General features: G+C 42.4%; 2 protein-coding genes across 6 annotated transcripts in view; both read right to left on the reverse strand.

Moving 5' to 3' along the window:
* Positions 1-10,060, reverse strand: part of LOC106575636 (SR-related and CTD-associated factor 8) — a 72,948-nt gene extending 62,888 nt beyond the window's left edge. For 2 of the 4 annotated variants that reach the window (XM_014152346.2, XM_014152283.2), the window contains exons 1-2: positions 9,812-10,060; positions 4,768-4,851 (exon numbers count right to left, since the gene is read on the reverse strand). In XM_014152346.2, coding sequence (XP_014007821.2) covers positions 4,768-4,851; positions 9,812-9,841 — 114 coding nt within the window. In that variant the 5' untranslated portion in view covers positions 9,842-10,060. Of the gene's footprint in view, positions 1-2,826; positions 2,919-4,767; positions 4,852-9,811 lie in introns of all 4 variants that reach the window. The other 2 variants (XM_045715002.1, XM_045715003.1) reach the window with 2 other exon arrangements.
* An 84-nt stretch (positions 10,061-10,144) lies between these two features.
* icef1 (Interactor protein for cytohesin exchange factors 1) overlaps positions 10,145-22,145 on the reverse strand; it is a 73,969-nt gene continuing 61,968 nt past the window's right edge. Inside the window, exons 1-11 of one of the 2 annotated variants that reach the window (NM_001139787.1) lie at positions 20,890-20,906; positions 20,114-20,167; positions 18,930-18,969; positions 18,299-18,468; positions 18,041-18,114; positions 17,800-17,871; positions 17,644-17,705; positions 17,350-17,474; positions 16,481-16,832; positions 11,475-11,665; positions 10,145-11,290 (exon numbers count right to left, since the gene is read on the reverse strand). In NM_001139787.1, coding sequence (NP_001133259.1) covers positions 11,084-11,290; positions 11,475-11,665; positions 16,481-16,832; positions 17,350-17,474; positions 17,644-17,705; positions 17,800-17,871; positions 18,041-18,114; positions 18,299-18,468; positions 18,930-18,969; positions 20,114-20,137 — 1,317 coding nt within the window. In that variant the 5' untranslated portion in view covers positions 20,138-20,167; positions 20,890-20,906 and the 3' untranslated portion in view covers positions 10,145-11,083. Of the gene's footprint in view, positions 11,291-11,474; positions 11,666-16,480; positions 16,833-17,349; positions 17,475-17,643; positions 17,706-17,799; positions 17,872-18,040; positions 18,115-18,298; positions 18,469-18,929; positions 18,970-20,113; positions 20,168-20,889; positions 20,907-22,145 lie in introns of those variants that run through there. The other variant, XM_014142891.2, reaches the window with a different exon arrangement.

The following is a 22,145-nucleotide window of genomic DNA, read 5'->3' on the forward strand; positions in this document are numbered from 1 at the left end:
TTTAAAGAAAAGCTCATTTTTTGTCCATTAAAATAACACCTCACAAGTCCTCAATTGGCAGCTTCATTAAATAATACACCAGTCTCAACATCAACAGTGAAGCGGCGACTCCGGGATGCTGGCCTTCTAGGCAGAGTTGCAAAGAAAAAGCCATATCTCAGACTGGCCAATAAAAATAAAATATTAAGATGGGCAAAAGAACAGACTGGTGTTTGGGGGTACTATTTAATGAAGCTGCCAGTTGAGGACTTGTGAGGCGTCTGTTTCTCAAATTAGACACTCTAATGTACTTGTCCTCTTGCTCAGTTGTGCACCGGGGCCTCCCACTCCTCTTTCTATTCAGGTTAGAGCCAGTTTGTGCTGTTCTGTGAAGGGAGTAGTACACAGCGTTGTACGAGATCTTCAGTTTCTTGGCAATTTCACGCATGGAATAGCCTTCATTTCTCAGAACAATAGACTGACGAGTTTCAGAAGCTCTTTGTTTCTGGCCATTTTGAGCCTGTAATCGAACCCACAAATGCTGATGCTCCAGATATTCAACTAGTCTAAAGAAGGCCAGTTGTATTGCTTCTTTAACAAAGAACAACAGTTTGCAGCTGTGCTAACATAATTGCAAAAGAGTTCTAATGATAAATTAGCCTCTTAAAAAGATAAACTTGGATTAGCTAACACAAAGTGCCATTGGAACACAGGAGTGATGGTTGCTGATAATGGGCTTCCGAACGCCTATGTAGATATTCCAGAAAAAAATCTGCCGTTTCCAGCTACAATAATCGTTTATAACATTAGCAATGTCTACACTGTATTTCTGATCAATTTGATGTTATTTTAATGGACAAAAAAATTGCTTTTCTGTCAAAAACAATGACATTTCTAAGTGACCACAAACTTTTGAACGGTAGTGTAAGTATTCAGACTTTAATCAGTACTTTGTTGAAGCACCTTTGGAAGCGATTACAGCCTCAAGTATTCTTGGGTATGTCGCTACAAGCTTGGCACACCTGTATTTGGGGAGTTTCTCCCATTCTTCTCTGCAGATGCTCTCAAGCTCTGTCAGGTTGGATGGGGAGCGTCGCTGCACAGCTATTTTCAGGTCTCCCCAGAGATGTTCGATTGGGTTTAAGTCTGGGCTCTGGCTGGGCCACTCAAGGACATTCAGAGACATGTCCCGACGCCACTCCTACGTTGTCTTGGCTGCGTGCCTAGGGTTGTTGTCTTGTTGGAAGGTGAACCTTCACCTCAGTCTGAGGTCCTGGGTGCTCTAGAGCAGATTTTCATCAAGGATCTCTCTGTACATTGCTCTGTTAATCTTTCCCTTGATTCTGACTAGTCTCCCAGTCCATGCCGCTGAAAAACCTCCCCACAGCATAATTCTGCCACCACCACGCTTCACCGTAGGGATGGTGCCAGGTTTCCTACAGACATGACGCTTGGCATTCAGACCAAAGAGTTGAATCTTGGTTTCATCAGACCAGAGAATCTTGATTCTCATGGTCTGAGAGTCTTTAGGTGCCTTTTAGCAAACTCCAAGCGGGCTGTCATGTGCCTTTTACTGAGGAGTGGCTTCCGTCTGGCCCCTCTACCATAAAGGCCTGATTGGTGGAGTGCTGCAGAGATGGTTGTTCCTCCTGGAAGATTCTGCCATCGCCACTGAGGAACTCTGGACCTCTGTCAGAGTGACCATCCGGTTCTTGATCACCTCCCTTCTCCCCCGATTGCTCAGTTTTGCCGGGCGGCCAGCTCTAGGAAGAGTCTTGGTGGTTACAAACTTCTTCCATTTAAGAATGACAGAGGCCACTATGTTCTTGGGGACCTTGAATGCTGCAGACATTTTTTGGTACCCTTCCCCAGATTTGTGCCTCGACACAATCGTGTCTCGGAGCTCTACAGACAATTCCTTTGACCTCATGGCTTGGTTTTTGCTCTGACATGCACTGTCAACTGTGGGACCTTATATAGACATCTGTGTGCCTTTCCAAATCATCTCCAGTCAATTGAATTTACAACAGATGGCCTCCAATCAAGTTGTCGAAACATCTCAAGGATGATCAATGGAAACAGGATGCAGAGCTCAATTTCGAGTCTAATGGCAAAGGGTCTGAATACCTATGTATATATATATATATATATATATATATATATATATATATATATATATATATAATACATTTGCAAACATTTCTAAAAACCTGTTTTCGCTTTGCCATTCCAGGGTATTGTGTGTAGATTGATGAGGAAAATGTTTTATTTAATCCATTTCAGAATAAGGCTGTAACGTAGCAAAATGTGGAAAAAGTCCAGGGGTCTGAATACTTTCCGAAGGCACTGTATCATTACTCATGGAGAACTAACAACATGTTTCATCTGTCAGTGATAAAACTTTCCCTTCATCTGCAGTATTGTCCTGATACCAACGGTGACCACCACTACTGTGCAATGCATGGCTTCAAACAGCTACTTTGCATTAATAACAGGATTTCAAATAAGATACCGTTCTTAGTCCACCTTGGCCTAATAGATTCTAAAGAAGGGGGGAAACAGTAGCTGGGCAGTTTAACTCAGACACCCGCATAACATTATTTAGCCTACACTACGGACAGAACACTGATGGACAACTTTTCAAGTTCAAACAACTCTGTTCTACCTCAGTCAGAACTGAACCACTTATGAAAGCCAGAGAAAAGAGAAAGTGTTGCTGGGGTAGAGAGCAGGGACTCGAGGAGCCAAGAGCGCCTCAGCCATCCCAAGCTCTCTCTGAGGGAGACATTTGTGTCTCATTTGTTTGGCTTCTTCCATGTTCCTTGTTTGAAACAGCCCATCTCCTACCTAAGCTGGTTAGGGGTTCCCTTATCTCTGTTACTCTCTCCACCCCATCCTCCTGCTTCACTTTCAGTGGTTTGGGGGAGCTGCGAGAGCTGCTGAGGGAAGGGGAAACAGGAGTTATTCACAGGCAACACAGGCACAGCAACACCAAGATCACACTAATTCGTACAGATTAAGAAACACAAAAAAAATAAACATTGATTGACCATCCCCAAAAGTGGTTAGCAAGGCACTTTATCATGGTACAGCTTATTTTGTTATCCGTTGTTAAAAGGTAAAGGAACTGTTCATAGAGACAGAGAGATCTGCTCGAGGTATAGCGAAAGACATTGGAAAGATGGAGAAGGCAACGAGCGATAAGATGTCTTTGTAAGACTGGTCTATGACTGGAAAGTCAAGGATTCTTTCTGTTTAAGTGTAACTACCCTGGAAATGATTGATTAGGATGCATACAGATGACTACTATGAAGGAGTTTGGTTCAAGGTTTCAGCCAGCAGTGAATTACTAGTACTGTGAAAGTATGGGAGCTCTTAGGAAGAGGACATCCTTCTTAGATTGTAGCCAATACAAAAAAGAAAGCATATTTTGTGTTGGGACTACATTTCCAAAGTTGATGCTAAGTTTATCTCCATTTTCTCCTCTTGTCTCCTGTATGTTCATTGCCTGTGTTTGTTTTCGGTAGAAGTTTGAGAAATGCTCTGCAATAGATGATGCCCCCCAAACCAAAAAGCTACTCCTACTCTCTACCATGTCATGCAAACCCCAGGAGAGCCTGTCAACTGGTTGTCTCTTCATTCATAGAGCAACACACGTCCTGTGGTGTCTGGGCTCACATCACAGGCACTAACTAACTTTACAGATGAGTTATCAAAGTATGGCTGGGCAGGAGCTGGCAACACAATCTACCATCAAAGGTTATGAGGGTATATGAAATGTCCAATCAAAGAGCAGCAGCTTATCAGCATCAAGCTAAAATATCTGCATGTCAAGCTAAAATCTGCTTACACGAGTGTTTCCACCCATTTCTAGTAATCAGCATTAGGCACCGTCTGTCATACCGGTATGGAAAAGAAACAAAAGAGGACAGATACCATAAAAGGTGAGATCTCATGAGAAATAAGGTTGTGATTTAGGCCTATTGAAGCACTCATCAGTTCACCCGCCCTGGTGTTTTATTCATGCTCTTGTTAACTCAGACAGCAGAAGTAAGTTACTATCTAGCATAAGAAAATACAATCGCTTCTATTTGAGAACGATGTTTGCGCCGTGGCGAACACGAGTTGGAGTTTAAGTACTGCCAACAACACCTGACAGTAGCACACTATTATAATTAGGTTTACAGAAAGTGCTCTCAGTTGGGGAAAAATGGCATGGAGTCACAGGAAAAGTGTAACAACCTCTCCATTACCAACCAAAACATTTAGCTTATCTACGTACTGGTAAGTAGCTACCACATCAAACGGAATGATCAACATTGTGGCACATTCTTCAGTGGCACCTTCAACTGTATTTCATCAGTCCTAATTATAAGCATGTTATACCAGCGTTAGTGACAGCACAGTTTATGACGCATTTTGAAATTAGTGTTATCAAATAGAAATGACACAGAATTGGTCAGTCTGACAAAAAGGTGCTTAATTTATAAAAAATTAATGGCTTAAAGTGTTATCTACATATATTTTGGTTAGAGTGAATAGGACGACTGGTAAACTTTTCAAACACACCGGCTGACATTTGTATTACTTCCAGAGATTGAGTTTAATCAGTTTATACAAATGAACCAAAGAGTGCATTGCATGAACATGTTGGAATGACTAGGAGCTTAGTTAGTTCAGGTAAGACAAGGATTGATCGAAACCCATTCATTGTATGGCTGGGAGAGAGGCTCTGTGTCTGCGATCACCCCAACTCTTGTCTCTTTTCATTCATTTCTACATACTTACTTTTATAGCTTTTATTGCAGACTTGGTAATATTGGTCATCTTGGCCTTGGAGATCGGAGGCTTGTACTCATTCAGAGAGTAGAGCTGAAACACAAAAAGCGATGGAAACAAACCTTTTAAACATCTAATATAATATACAGTCATTAAATCAGACAAGAAACTATTCTCAGGGCTCAGGCTTCAGAGAAATGGCAAATATTTAACTTGAAATGCATTTGAAGAGTTTGTACAGTAGGCTACATAGGCCAGGGAAGGAGTATAGTTAAAGTGTTTGAAGACACCTGGGGCTTCCTTTATTATGAACACAAAGATCATTCGAGAAATAGCATCCAGTCTACTATTTACTTGTTTTTTTCCAGTAGCTGAGAAAGTAGTTTGTGTGTTGATACTATTGGGGATGATGCTGATCTTCTAATTCTCTGTATGTTGTCTACGGTATCTGATTTAATGGTTTATGTTATGTTATTCTACACAGGCACACCATGTCATGTGGCCACATCCCCATTTGTAAGGCTTGTAGCAACATCAGTCCTAATTTTGCATGTCTGCTATCCAGATCATGAGTATCTAGCTATCGAGTGCTAGCTTACTAGCAAGCTAGCCAAGCTAACACCAGTTGAATTGTGCACTGTAGGACTAGTTTAGACATGCATTATTGCTATAGAGTTCTTAACTAGATAGCTGTGTGTGAACTAGATGGTAATTGTACATGAAGTACAATTAGTGGGACTTCCTTTACCACTAAAATTATTTTTGTGGTAAAATTTTACAAATATTAACTTTACTATTTAAAGCAAAGCCGTTTTAAAGTATTTATGTTTTTGAAAAAAGTCATAGCAGTGGTAGTGTTGGTGACTGGGTATAGTTGAAAAAGTAGGTAGATGAAAAGTTAGGATAGCCTGAACAGTTGGTTTGCTGTACCCAGCTTGAACGGTTCGAGGTTACTGTTGGTGGGTTATGTTATGCTAATTTATGCACATTTATATAGGATAGTCTGGAAAACATGTTTAGTTGGGATAGCCTGAACATGTGAAAGTTGGTTTGGTGTCCCTAGCTTGAACAGTTCAAGACTGACTGTTGGTGAGTTATTTTATGAATTGCTACCTCTGTATTCCCGTGGTTCTCATTCAAACCCATGTTAATTTATGCACATTTTAAAAGGTTATAGTTCAATTATATACAGCATCAAAAATATTTTGACAAGCAATCTGAGTGGAGAGCGTTAGTTTGGAGTTAATAGCTTAAGCGGTGAAACAGGAGATCTAGAATTTTAGATGAGTTTACAATTCTAGTATATGGCCCTCTTTTTGCCATTGAAATGCATCGGTATCCATAGCAAGGGCTGCTTAATGACGCGATATGAGAGAAGTGTTAGCTGACGTTAGCTAGGTGCTTTTCGTCACTCTAAACTCTGACAAACAGTTGTAACCCTCTACTCTAAGTTTGTGAGAGTATCCTTTGCAACAGCTCCGCCTGAGTTGATCAATGATGAGACATAAGAAAGCTGTTAGCTGACATTAGCTAGCTTATTCTTTCTCACTCTAAACTCCTACAAACACCTGGAACTTTTTATTGGTAGAAGATATTTTTGTTCAAAAGCCAGATTTGAATAGCAGTGAAGTAGAGGAGTTTGTCTGACTTGTTAGAGTGGTCAAAACAGCAGTATTTAAAAATACAGTGCATTCAGAAAAAATTCAGACCCCTTGACTTGTTCCACATTTTGTTACGTTACAGCCTTATTCTATAATGTATTAAATTATTTGTTTCCTCTCAATCTACACACAATACCCTAGAATGACAAAGCAAAAATGTTTTTTCGAAATTGTAGCTAATTTATTTGAAAATAATTTAAATACATTGGGCTCCTGAGTGGCACAGCGGTCTAGGGCACTGCAGTGCAAAAGTGGGCACTCTCAGTGCAAAAGGCATCCACTGCAGTCCCTAGTTTGAATCCAGGCTGCATCACATCTGGCCGTGATTGGGAGTCCCATAGGGCGGCGCACAATCGGCCCAGCATTGTCCGGGTTTGGCTGTCATTGTAAATAAGGATTTGTTCTTAACTGACTTGCCTAATTAAAGGGTAAATAAAAATAAATGTTAAATTGAGCCCAGGTGCATCCTGTTTCCATTGATCATCCTTGAGGTGCTTCTAGAACTTGATTGGAGTCCACCTGTTGTAAATTCAACTGATTGGAGATTATTTGGAAAGGCACACAGCTGTCTATATAAGGTCCCACAGTTGACAGTGCATGTCAGAGCAAAAACCAAGCCATGAGGTCAAAGGAATTGTCTGTAGAGCTCCGAGACACGATTGTGTCGAGGAACAAATCTGGGGAAGGGTACCAAAAAATTTCTGCAGCATTGAAGGTCCCCAAGAACATAGTGGCCTCCATCATTCTTAAATGGATGAAGTTTGGAACCACCAGACCTAGAGCTGGCCGCCCGGCAAAACTGAGCAATCAGGGAAGAAGGGAGGTGACCAAGAACCCGATGGTCACTCTGACAGAGTTCCAGAGTTCCTCAGTGGCAATGGGAGAACCTTCCAGAAGAACAACCATCTCTGCAGTACTCCACCAATCAGGCCTTTATGGTAGAGTGGCCAGACGGAAGCCACTCCTCAGTAAAAGGCATATGACAGCCATCTTGGAGTTCACCAAAAGACCTAAAAGACTATGACCATGAGAAACAAGATTCTCTGGTCTGATGATTCAACTCTTTGGCCTGAATGCCAAGCGTTACATCTGGAGGAAACCTGGCACCATCCGTACGGTGAAGCACGGTGGTGGCAACATCCTGCTTTGGAGACGTTTTTCAGCGACTGGGAGACGAGTCAGGATCGAGGAGAAGATGAATGGAGCAAAGTACAGAGGTCCTTGATGAAAATCTGCTCCAAGGCACTCAGGACCTCAGACTGGGGCGAAGGTTCACCTTCCAACAGGACAACGACCCTAAGCACACAGCCAAGACAACGCACGAGTGGCTTCAGGACAAGTCTCTGAATGTCCTTGACTGGCCCAGCCATAGCCCGGACGTGAACCCGATCATACATCTCTGTGGAGACCTGAAAATAGCTGTGCAGCGACGCCCCCCCCCCCCCCATCCAACCTGACAGAGCTTGAGAGGATATTTTATTTAACCTTTAACTAGGCAAGTCAGTTAAGAACAAATTCTTATTTACAATGACGACCTACCAAAAGGAAAAAGACCTCCTGCGGGGACGGAGGCTGGGATTTTTTTTTTTAAATCCCAAAATACAGGTGTGCCAAGCATGTAGCGTCATACACAAGAAGACTCAAGGACTTATTCACTGCCAAAGGTGCTTCAACAAAGTACTGACGAAAGGGTCTGAATACTTATGCAAGTGATATTTTTTTATACATTTGTAAAAACGTATAAAAACCTATTTTTATTTTGTCATTATGAGGTATTGTGTGTAGATTAATGGGGGGGGGGGGGGGGACTACTTAATCCATTTTAGAGTAAGGCTGTAACAGAACAAAATGTGGAAAAGGTCAAGGGGTCTGAATACATTCAGAATGCACCCGGTTTAGTCGAGTCAGTGTTTTGCTTTGCACTTGGGCCTAACAAATCCTACCTATTAGGCGTACAAGCATAGTTTTGTGATATTTTATTCAGTTCCAACCACGGCAGTTATTGGTCCAACTGGGATTCTTGGGAGGTCCATACCCTATTGGATATGACATTTAAAATGGTTATGGTAGGGATGTCCCATGGATCCCGGATAGCACTAACTACATGTGTTTGCTTTGTCATCAAGGAGCATTGTGTGTAGATTGATAAAAAAAAAATATATATATTTCTGAATACTTCCCTAATGCACTGTAGTTAGAGAACATGTTGATGTGGTTACTCAAATAGCTGTAACGTTTTTTTCGGTACCACATTCTGTTATTAATACACATTTGAATAGAAGAGAAGTAGAACATTTCAAATGCTCTAACTTTTTGTCTAAATCGATTGCAAAGTGATCTAAGTTGAGGAGTCAAAAGTTACATTGTTTACGGTGAGTGTTGGAAGTGATTATGTAACGAGGAGCTTTAACATGTTGAAAAACGTCCTATTAAAGTTAAGATGGACAAAAACTAAAAAAGTGTTTAAAAGGTATAAATATCAAAAAGTTGTATGCAAGCACACTATTCCAGACCAGTCTGCACATTTTAAAGTTTGAATTTTGTTTCCAGTTTAAATTGTGTAAGACGAGTAGCGTGCAGAAGAATAAGAATGAGGAAAATGTAAAGTTGGGACTTGAGAAACCAAAAGTCCCATCAAATTACTCCATACCAGTTAGACGAATTGTGACTCGACCACTTGGCTGCACGAATTGTGTGAGCAAACTGGCAAGGCTCTGGCGCGATGTCCAGGCGAAATTCGTTTGGAACAAAATATATTTGCTAACTTACTAGATATAGTGTAGGTACATAGTCATACAAAGTCAATTATTGGTTTACTGCATAATTTACTAGCTAACTGCACACATTGCACCCGGCCACCACGCTAAAACATAACATTAGCTACCTAGCTAACGTTAGCCATTTTACCCGGCCTTGCTAGGCACAGCTTGGCTAACATTGTTAGTTAGCTCGCCAGCAAACCTTTACAGTTGAATGTGACAGCGACGAAATTAACTAGTTACCTAAATAAGATTGGGTAGTGTACACGGGTTGTAGCTAGTTATTTTGAAGTTGTTTGAGTTAGCTGAGTGAGTTTAGCTATTACGTCAGCTAACTAACGTTAGCTAAACATTCTTGGCGCACTCTGCCAGATTGCAATGTGGCTAACAGTACAGTACCTAACTACAGTTCGCTTAATTTAGCATAGTTATTTCTGACCAAATGACGATATAGCTTCGCTTACACGTACACATACTAAATGGGTGGTGAATATTCATAGGCGAATCAAACCGTGTCTACTGAAAGGATGAGGCCTTGTTACTAGTTGCCCTTCTCCCCATTTTCTACTTGACGCCAAGCATACAATTCGCTAACAGTCACTTCCATTGTAATGGGGGAGAAATCATACAAACCTCGTCGTTGAATGCTTTGACTGCCTCCATGGTGTTGTATTTTGGGTTCGCTGTAAAATGTTTATATTGTTCTCAACAACCGGCTTGATGCATACATGCTCTGGCTTGGTGAGATGGAGGAGATTGCCAATATGGCGCACAACCACAACGAAATCCAATACTAACAGTACACAGAAACCAGCGAACCCAAGTGTCACACACTGGCATTGCAGGTCCAGTAGACAAATGAAAGTAATTGGCGACGACTCGTGGCCAAAAAAATCCTATAACACCCCGATAGTTTATTCAAAAAGGCATACTCTGTCAGATGAATAAAATACAAAGACAAATATATTTAGAACGTAGAGCATTTAAACACTTTAATACTCTTACAGGCAATTAATGACAATTTACGAATGAAAATATAGAATTGTACACTCCTTACACTTATGTACAATTATTTATTTAAAATATTTACCACACAGTTAAATCATGTAATTTACAATTCATGATGAATTGTTGCTGGCACAAAATGTTATGATTGCATAACAACATCTCCACGGATCTGAATGTAACATCTATCACATACAGCAATGTTGAATGAAAATGTATCTAGGCAAACCCACAAAAGTATCATGATCCTAATGTAACCAAGATGACAGTCTAAGTCACAGTACTAGTTACTGTTAGTAAAACTATTAGAAAATAAAACCTTGTCCTATGGGCTACTGATCATGTTGCAAAAGAAACACTTGGAAATACATTTGAGAGATGGTTCACATGTACCCAATGTTCCATCACTCACTACTTAAGATACCACAAAAACAAGCAAACACAAATATGGTACACATTACAACAGAATTAAAAAAAAACTGAAAAATGTTACATCTCAAAACATAAAAAGAAAAATTACAACATTAACAATATAAAACCATACACCGGTAATTTAATCCAATCAACCAAATGTTTGCACCAACTCCAGTTAAGAACTTAAAAAAAATATTAAAAAAAACTTTATTCTTATCATGAGTCCACTTAGTGGCAAGACAACATGAGCTGCTTCCTATTGTATGTAGTTTGATAAAAACCCAGCCTAAGTACAACTATTAGCGCTACTGGGTTATGGGTAGATAATAATGGCAGTGAGTCTTATAAAACGTTCTGAGTAAAAGTTGCCCTCAGGCACAGGTCCACAATAAGCTCATCCATCCCAAATCCTATTCATAAGCATTAGTGGGAGAAACTCAAAACTGACATTAGATCAGTGTTTAGGGGCAACTTCATCTTACTCCCTTATAAACTGGTCTCCACAAAGGAGACAGCGATGGCGTTGGCTGCTGCTGCGGAGGGCTCTACCTGTGCTGCCACCTGGTGTACATGCTTGAGACAAATCTCCTGGAGCAAAGGTGTGTTGGCCTCTTTCCATTCCCTGAATCTGGGCGAGGTGAGGTCAGGGTCTGACAGCACCTGCTCGATGGTCAACAGGTCTGCCTCCTTGGCCTGAGTCAAAGGGGAAGAGAGTGTAACGATGCTCAAGGGTCTCAATACTATTCAAAATGATGCATAAACAACACATACAATTTGTACAGAAAACAAGGACAACAATTTGATACTGCCACCTATGTGGTGATAAACTGATAAAAACAAAAGCATACAATAATTCTAGTCAAGTTAGCGAATGTACCTTTAGCGTGCTGTTGAGGGTCCTGATGAGATGCAGTTTCTCATTAATGTCCTGGTTTTTGCATCGCTTTATAAAGGAGGCTCTGAAGTCCCTCTTGGTGGACGGTTTGCGGTCTCCTATGGGAGAGAGGCTGGCCTGCTTGAGGTGGATGTACAATCTCTCCATCTCATCAGACGAGGCTTCATGGTTCACTGCAAGAATAATACAATGGAACTTAACAACTTTACATTTCAGCAGAAAAATATTGATATATTACTACTTCACAAAAATCCCTAAAGATAAAGTAGGATGAGGTTTGGGGTCAATTTCCTTACTCAAAAATGGTTAAACAGAATATTAAGTGATTTAAAGCTCATTGACAGTATTTACATAGTTTTGACTATAACTGCTTCCGTTAATCTTTTTTTCAAACTGGTTAATTGACAGTCATTAGAAAATGTACTGTATTCTTAGCACAGGAGGCTGCTGAGGGGAGAACGGCTCATAATAATGGCCGGAACGGAGCAACTGGAATGGCATCAAATACCTGGAAACCATGTATTTAATACCATTCCACTTATTCCGCTCCAGTTATGACTACGAGCCCATTCTCCCCAATTAAGGTGCCACCAACCTTCTGTGATTCTTATCCAAAACTGCGAAAACAGGACGATAAACAGCCACTTTACGTGCCTGTTTATTTACCACCACAGACAGATGCTGGCACTAAGATCGCACTCAGTCAGCTGTATAAGGAAATAAGCAAACAGGTAACCACCCACCCAGAGGCGGCGCTCCTAGTGGCCGGGGACTTTAATGCAGGTAAACTTAAGTTCTACCAAATTTCTATCAACATGTTAAATGTGCAACCAGAGGGAAAAAAATTCTAGATCACCTGTACTCCACACACGGAGATGCGTACAAAGCTCTCCCTTGCCCTCCATTTGGTAAATCTGACCACAACTCTATCCTCCTGATTCCTGCTTACAAGCAAAAATTAAAGCAGGAAGCACCAGTGACTCGGTCTATAAAAAAGTGGACAGATGAAGCAGATGCTAAACTACAGGACTGTTTTTCTATCACAGACTGGAACATGTTCCGGGATTCTTCCGATGGCTTTGAGGAGTACACCACATTAGTCGCTGGCTTTATCAATAAGTGCATCGAGGTCGTCGTCCACACAGTGACAGTACGTACATACCCCAACCAGAAGCCATGGATTACAGGCAACATCCGTACTGAGCTAAAGGGTAGAGCTGCCGCTTTCAAGGTGTGGGACTCTAACCCGGAAGCTTACAAGAAATCCTGCTATGCACTGCGACGAACCATCAAACAGGCAAAGCGTCAATACAGGTCTAAGATTGAATCATACTACACCGGCTCCGACGCTCGTCTTATGTGGCAGGGCTTGCAAACTATCACAGACTACAAAGGGAAGCACAGCTGCGAGCTGCCCAGTGACACGAGCCTACCAGACGAGCTATATCACTTCTATGCTCGCTTCGAGGCAAGCAACACTGAGGCATGCATGAGAGCATCAGCTGTTCCGGACGACTGTGTGATCACGCTCTCCGTAGCCGACATGAGTAAGACCTTTAAACAGGTCAACATATACAAGGCTGCGGGGCCAGACGGATTACCAGGACGTGTGCTCCGGGCATGTGCTGACCAACTGGCAGGTGTCTTCACTGTTATTTCAACATGTCCCTGATTGAGTCTGTAATACCAACATGTTTAAAGCAGACCACCATAGTCCCTGTGCCCAAGAACACAAAGGCAACCTGGCTAAATGACTACAGACCCGTAACACTCACGTCAGTAGCCATGAAGTGCTTTGAAAGGTTGGTAATGGCTCACATCAACACCATTATTCCAGAAACCCTAGACCCACTCCAATTTGCATACCGCCCAAACAGATTCACAGATGATGCAATCTCTATTGCACTCCACACTGCCCTTTCCCACCTGGACAAAAATAACAGTTATGTGAGAATGCTATTCATTGACTACAGCTCAGTGTTCAACACCCTAGTACCCTCAAAGCTCATCACTAAGCTAAGGATCCTGGGACTAAACACCTCCCTCTGCAACTGGATCCTGAACTTCCTGACGGGCAGCCCCAGGTGGTGAGGGTAGGTAGCAACATCTGCCACGCTGATCCTCAACACTGGAGCTCCACAGGGGTGCGTGCTCAGTCCCCTCCTGTACTCCCTGTTCACCCACGACTGCATGGCCAGGCACGACTCCAACACCATCATTAAGTTTGCAGACGACACAACAGTGGTAGGCCTGATCACAGACAACGATGAGACAGCAAATAGGGAGGAGGTCAGAGACCTGGCCGTGTGGTGCCAGAATAACAGCCTATCCCTCAACGTAACCAAGACGAAAGAGATGATTGTGGACTACAGGAAAAGTAGCACGCCCCCATTCTCATCGACAGGACTGTAGTGGAGCAAGTTGAGAGCTTCAAGTTCCTCGGTGTCCACATCAACAACAAACTAGAATGGTCCAAGCACACCAAGACAGTCGTGAAGAGGGCACGACCAAGCCTATTTCCCCTCAGGAAACTAAAAAGATTTGGCATGGGTCCTGAGATCCTCAAAATGTTCTACAGCTGCAACATTGAGAGCATCCTGACTGGTTGCATCACTGCCTGGTACGGCAATTGCTCGGCCTCTGACCATAAGGCACTACAGAGGGTAGTGCGTACGGCCCAGTACATCACTGGGGCTAAGCTGCCTGCCATCCAGGACCTCTACACCAGGCGGTGTCAGAGGAAGGCCCTAAAAATTGTCAAAGACCCCAGCCACCCCAGTCATAGACTGTTCTCTCTACTACCGCATGGCAAGCTGTACCGGAGTGCCAAGTCTAGGACAAAAAGGCTTCTTAACAGTTTTCCCCCCAAGCCATAAGACTCCTGAACAGGTAATCAAATGGCTACCCAGACTATTTCCATTGTGTGCCCCCCCCCCCAAACCCTCTTTTTACGCTATGTTTATCATATATGCATAGTCACTTTAACTATACATTCATGTACACGCTACCTCAATTGGGCCGACCAACCAGTGCTCCCGCACATTGGCTAACCAGGCTATCTGTACTGTGTCCCGCCACCCGCCAACCCCTCTTTTATGCTACTGCTTCTCTCTGTTCATCATATATGCATAGTCACTTTAACCATATCTACATGTACATACTACCTCAATCAGCCTGGCTAATCGGTGTTTGTATGTAGCCTCGCTACTGTATATAGCCTGTCTTTTTACTGTTGTTTTATTTCTTTCCTTACCTATTGTTCACCTAACACCTTTTTTGTACTATTGGTTAGAGCCTGTAAGTAAGCATTTCACTGTAAGGTCTACACCGGTTGTATTCGGCACACGTGACAAAAAAACTTTGATTTGATTTTGATTTAAAGACTTGGATGTTTTGGTATTCAAATCTATTAAACAAAAACTCCAAGAGGAGGGCAGGATGTGCAGGCAGACTAACTCACATCTTCAGATGAGCATATATATATATATATATACACAAAGTTATGTGGACACCCCTTCAAATTAGTGGATTTGGCTATTTCAGCCACACCTGTTGCTGACAGGTGTATAGAATTGAGCGCATAGCCATGCAATCTCCATAGACAAACATTGGTAGTAGAATGGCCTTACTGAAGAGCTCAGTGACTTTCAACGTGACACCGTCATAGGATGCCACCTTTCCAACAAGTCAGTACGTAAAATGTCTGACCTGCTAGAGCTGCCCCGGTCCACTGTAAGAGCTAATACTGTAAAGTGAAAATGTCTTGGAGCAACAACCTATTCAGCAGCAAAGTGGTAGGCCACACAAGCTCACAGAGCGGGAACGCCAAGTACTGAAGCGCGTAAAAATCATCTGTCCTCGGTTGCAACACTCACTACCGAGTTCCAAACTACCTCTGGAAGCAATATCAGCAGAAGAACTGTTTGTTGGGAGCTTCATGAAATGGATTTCCATGGCCGAGCAGCCGCACACAAACCTCTGATCATCAGGTGCAATCCAAAGCCTCGTCGGGAATGGTGTAAAGCTCGCCGCCATTGGACTCTGGAGAAGTGAAAACGCGTTCTCTGGAGTGATAAATCACATTTCACCAGATGGCAGTCCGACAGACGAATCTGTGTTTGGCGGATGCCAGGAGAAAGCTACCTGTCCGAATGCATAGTGCCAACAGTAAAGTTTGGTGGAGGAGGAATAATGGACTGGGGTTGGTTTTCATGGTTCGGGCTAGGCCCCTTAGTTCCAGTGAAGGGAAATCTTAATGCTACAGCATACAATTACATTCTATACAATTCTGTGCTTCCACCTTTGTTGCAACAGTTTGGGGAAGGCCCTTTCCTGTTTCAGCATGACAATGTCCCCGTGCACGAAATGAGGTCCATACAGAAATTCTTTGCCGAGATCCGTGTCGAAAAACTTGACTGGCCTGCACAGAGCCCTGACCTCAACTCCATCGAACACATTTGGGATGAATTAGAACGCAGACTGCGAGCCAGGTCTAATCGCCCAACATCAGTGCCCGACCTCACTAATGCTTGTGGCTGAATGGAAGCAAGTCCCCGCAGCAATGTTCCAACATCTAGTGGAAAGCCTTCCCAGAAGAGTGGAGGCTGTTATAGCAGCAAAGGGGGGACTAACTCCATATTAATGCCCATGATTTTGGAATGAGATGTTCGACATGTAGGTGTCCACATACTTTTGGTCACATAGTGTATTTCTACTGTCAGCTCCAATGTGCTCCCAAAGACGTACCATTATACAACCAGAGGCAACATTAAGTGTGGTCTACTTGCACTTCTCTTATCCACAGGTCTGATAACATAGAACAAAAGGCATCCAAAGTGCACAGCTACTGCTCTCACTTTTCCTTAATATCATATAAAATTGTGAGATGGGTGGATTTTCCTTTTCCTTCTCAATTAATTAACTAATATGCTCCCCTTATTTAAGTCAACAATTGTTTAGAAAAAAAACAGCTAAAGAAGCCTCCTCACCATCTTCTGTCCCTATTTCTAGCACAGCCAACTCCTCTGTCTGCTCCCTGGAGTTAAAGTCTTCCCTGGCTGTGCTCCCTGGGGGGTCCTGGTAGGACGAAGCCTCCTGGTGGTGCTGTAAGGGCCCCTCATTCTCCTGATGCTGTGGGGGCTGATTTGTGTGGACCTGCACAGAGCACACCACCGTTTCCCCGGCAACAGGAGAGGCCTGCGAGACCAGGTCCAGCCAGGACTGACGATGCTTGGCCAGAGAGGACCCGGAACTCTGTGATGTTATTGTGCTGACAGGTGAGGAGAAGGATCCATTGGTCTCGCTGGGAGGGGGGAAGGAGTATGGGGGAAGGAGGCTACCCTGGGAGACATGAACATAAAGGGTGTTGTTCAGCAGGGTTAGTAGATGTCCTCTAGCGATTCTTTTTTACTTTTACTGTTGAAAAGCGATAACCCAAGTATAAATACAGTAACGTATACCCACTAAAAGGGGAAAAAATATATATGTTTTAAGGCAAATAATGTTTTTTAGACAACTGCAAACTTTAAGGAGTAGGGTATTCAAGGAGTAGGGCATTCAAGGAGTTGGTGTGATGGGAATCTGTGATGTCAGCGGCCTCCCCCCTTGCTTGAGGAGCAATAGACAACAAAAGAAAGGCCCCACTTGTGATGTCATGACATATCTGGACCACCTATTGAGATGTGCCTTTTGTTAAGTAAATCAGGTGTTAAATGAGGTGAAAAGACTGGAGTGCCACTTTAACGCTCAACACTTTGCAGAAAGAAATGCAACACCGTGTAACTAGGGCCCAAAGTTTTTCTTCGTCAGGTTCTTCTAGCCCTAATTACCAGAGCTTCCTCAACAACCCAGTACTGACCTGATGTCCACTGCCATGTGGACCACCCACATCCACAGAGTCCTGGCTCATCTGCTCTGAGTATGGGGGAGGGGGGGCCTCTGTCGTCTCAGCCTCCTCGTGATCACTCCCCTCGCTGTAGCACTCTGGACACAGAGTCAAAATGCCATTAGGCTACATACTCCCCAGTCTTCGCTTGACAAACAATAATCAGCAGTGATACTGAGGCAATAGTAGTAAAGAACAGAGTGAGTCAGTTGGTGGAATTGACTGATAAATGATAAATCATTCTGACTGATCAACATGAAAACTTACCAGCAGTGTTGCTCTCTGCTGATTCATATTGGATTGAAGCGAGCCCAAGCTTATTCAACCATCTGTAAAAGACAAACAGAGAGACGGTCACATTTCTCACGCTGCTTCTATGATGACACTTAACTTGACTTACATGACACTCTTCATGTGACTTACATGTTCATCTCCTCATAGGTATCAGCTGCAAAGTAAAACATCATGACTTGCGGGTGACATGCTTTGATGGCACTGCAAGAGACAGAGGTGAACGTTTATTTTCTCACAGTGTTCAATCACTCACACTCTGTTCAGACTGAAAAACTGTCAGCAAATGGTCAATTATTACTTGGAATAGACTCATTGACGTTTTTACACCAGCAGTAGTATGATTTTGTAAAATAAGAAACAAGTGAATTACAATTTTTTCTTGCACTCCAATGCTCTGTCGATCATGAAGTCAGTCAGGTTAATGTATCCCTCTGCTTTCTCTGCCTAAAAATAAGACACATAGGCTTTATTAATTCCTCCATCACGCCAATAAGAAGAAACTGACACACTGACATTTCCAGCTTCAGGAAACACCATGTCAGACTCCAACAGCGACGAGAGGCAGCAGGCAGCTGTGGCAATGATAGGATGACTCAGGGTAGCGGACTAAGTGGTGAGCATTACTCACCAGCGGATTAGTGTACCAGTACAGAGAAGTCTTCTTCAGCACAAACCAGTACTTCTTCCATTTGAAGCCCAGGAGGCCCTTTCCTTCCTTCTTCCTGTAGAGCCAGCCCTGGTGGTCAGATTCCCCCAGCTCTTTAACCGAGACCCTCCGCCTGCTCATCGCCACATTACCTGAACATAGAAACACACACAGAAGAGATATTTCCTGAATTCATGCACCGTGGTTGGATGCAACAATAAACTCTCCATTTCAATGTATTGCAATGCAGGCATTTTAATACGACACTTTGATTGGTCTCATAAATTATTTTTATGTACAGCAAATTCAGAATCTCTTTTAACCACTTTCAGCCTACCTGTGTCACATGTAAGTTGTCAGACAGGAAGTAGTCAAAAAGGTCTTCCAAAGGATTATATCACACACAATGAAGCACAGACTGCTCAGCATACAATAACTGCCCATGAACAGAAGGCTAATAATACTGGGCTCTCTTGCTGAGCCTTGTCTTAAGGCATTTGCAACACACACTCTAATCATCCTGTCACGTCACACACGCCCACATCAAGGGGCCAAATTACAATTGAGCCGCACAAACAGCAAGCAGCAGAATCAGGCCCGGATAACAATTTACCTCCTCGAGTCTTCCTCCTGGACTTCTGTCTCAGGGAAACCTTGGAGAACAGAAGGTAGTAAGAGGTCAGATAGTCACTAGTTCAGGAGATGGGTGATTGAAGGTAGTGCTCGATCAGACAGTCCCTCACCCAACTACCTCAAATATAGTCTCTGGAACATCCTGTTTCACACCAACAGTGTCACACATGTCTCTCTCGCTCTCTGTCTCTCTAACATAATTATTTGTTGCCATCTTGTGTGTGCATTCTCTCTCTCGAACATCCTGTTCTGTCTCTTTCGTGTTTTCATTCTCTTTCTCCTTCTCTGATATTCTAAATGTGGTATTTACAAGAAATCAAATAACTTATTTTTTATATATACTGAATAAACATATAAACTCAACATGCAACAATTTCAAAGCTTTTCCTGAGTTACAGTTCATATGAGGAAATCAGTCAATTGAAATAAATTAATTAGCCCCCATATCTGGGAATACAGATATGCATCTGTTGGTCACAGATATCTTAAAATGGGCCTCTGGATCTTGTCACGGTATTTCTGTGCATTCAAATTGCCATCGATAAAATGCAATTGTGTTCGTAGCCCATAGATTATGCTTGCCCACCATAGGGCACTCTGTTGACATCAGCAAACCGATCACCCACACAACGCCATACGTGGTCTGTGGTAGGGAGTCTGGTTGGACGTACTGCCAAATTCTCTTCAACCACGTTGGAGGAAGCTTACGGTAGAGAAATAAACAGCATGCCAATTGCACGCTTCCTCAAAACTTGAGACATCTGTGGCATTGTGTTGTTTGACAAAACTGCACGTGTAACAATCATGCGGTTTAATCAGCTTCTTGATATGCGACACCTGTCAGGTGGATGGATTATCTTGTCAAAGGAGAAATGTTCACTAACAGGGAAGTAAACAAATTTGTGCACAATGAGAAAAATAAGCTTTTTGTGTATATGGAAAATTTCGGCAATCTTTTAGTTCAGCTGTTGAACCATGGGATCAACACTTTACATGTTGTATTGATATTTTGTTCAGTGTATAAAGTTAATTTATATATTTAATGATGACATCATATGAGAAAGGAATTGTCGACTCAATTTGTGAGTCCTGCCTGCCTCAGAAAAATGCCATTTAAAAAAACCTTTATTAGAGACAGAACTATAGATAATCTCCAGTACTTACAGGGTTGTAGTCATCAGCTGCCATGGAGGGAGCCAGAGATATAGGGAAGGCAGCCTGCAGAGAGATACCTTTTCAGTTTATTCACAGACCTTTAAGTACTCATGCACCGTGGTTGGATGCAACAAGAAACAAAAGGTAGCCTAGTGGTTGCTGGTTCCAATCCCTGAGCAGACTAGGTGAACAAATCTGTAAATGTGCCCTTGAGCAAGGCACTTAACCCTAATTGCTCCTGAAGGTCGCTTTGGATAAAAGTGTCTGCTAACGGACAAAAAAAAAAGTGTAGTCAGTCCTTTTCATTACAACAAAATATCTTCAAATCAAACATGGAAACTGACATTGTCACAGGCAGAAACACAGTTTTCTTTGCATTGACATTATTGGCCAACTTCCTCATAGGATACTCCCTCAAGGGAACTGGGTTCCAAACAGAGAATATCTGAAGGTTGATGGTGGGACCCTAACAGACCCCATAGCCACACAAACCAAAAGGTACCTCAGCTTGCCAGTGATAAAAGCATGTGAACTAAGGGTACACTCATTCCAGATCCATAGTCATAATAGATCCATAGTAAATGCATCCAATTCAGTAAGATGTATGAATTGAAACTATTTTTAAGCACTGGCAGCTCAAAAATCCCATTCCTATAATACCATACTGCATTAATAATACAACATAAATGATATCAAGATTATACATTTTTTATAAATCAGTACCTGTTGCTTTCAAACCAAGTTAAGAGATATACACTTCAGAGTCCTGCTTCAGTTAAACTTACTGCATCGTAAGGCTGGTCCTCACCAAATGATACATACCACAGAAAGGAAACCTACCCAGCATACACTTCTCCCTCAGTCTTGCTCAACACACTTGCATCTCAGTCAGCAACATGTTTCCGGTTGTTAGCCAACCGATGACCATGAGCTAAACTGAATGATGCCTTACTGTTACCGCAACTGCAGCCTAAAGCAAGGTCTATGAACTTCACTCTATGGATCCACTAACCACAGCTAAACAGATGAACTAACTGCACCGCTTATCAGATTACAGAAACTATGTAACCAGCTCTAGAGAGCAGCATAACCACATCAGAGGTCAAGAGGGGCCAAATGCTTCCACACTCAATCACTGCTGGTTAGTGCTATCTGGGGGATCCATGGGATTTCCCTACCCTAACCATCTTCAATAGGGTAGGGACCTCCCAAGAATCCCGGATAGGACCAATAACTGCCATGGTTGGAACTGAATACAATATCACGAAACTACAGTGTAGGCATAATTGATAGGATTTGTTATGCCCAATGGCCAAGCAGAACACTGACTGGACTAAAACCTTTTTATGACTAGCCATTTACTAAAATGTGTGTGTGTCTTTCTATGATGTATTGACTAGTTAAATTGTTTAACCAAACCCCGTGTTTGTGTAAATATCATAGCGGCCTATAATAATGCAGTTTTAACTAACAGGGCAACGAAAAAAACAATTGGTGTTGAAACATTAAAATTGAGTCAGGTACTCAAATATATCACCCCAAAACATACCTGCAACCTAGATTTGAAAATGCGTATTTTAACGAGGATAACGTCTCTGTTGAAGGAGAGTTTGCAACGTCGAAACACCGCTAAAACGTTGTCGAACATTAGAGTCGTTATAAAGTATCAGTGATTCAGAATTCTTCCACTTGAGTTAGTGTGTGCGCCACCACCCAGTAACCACTAGATGTCCCTCTAGCCAGCGCATCAAACGTGTAAAGACCGCCCACTCTTGTGTATAATACGCCAAACCTGTTGACTTGACTTTCATTGAATTGTCAAACTCTTGCTGTAGCCCATATATATATATATATATATATATATCCACAGTCTGTGCAAACAATTACAAGTACACTTGCCATAATCATGCTGATATTACAGTCTATTAAAGCCATCATTACTGAATGAATTTCACAAAATATACCATAACGGAGGTGCCTTAGGAAAAAGGAAAGAAATGTGTCAGATCATCAGAAGATTGCGGGAGCTGTATTGTTAGAC

This window comes from Salmo salar, chromosome ssa01 (assembly GCF_905237065.1).
Source record: "Salmo salar chromosome ssa01, Ssal_v3.1, whole genome shotgun sequence".
NCBI lineage: Eukaryota > Metazoa > Chordata > Actinopteri > Salmoniformes > Salmonidae > Salmo > Salmo salar.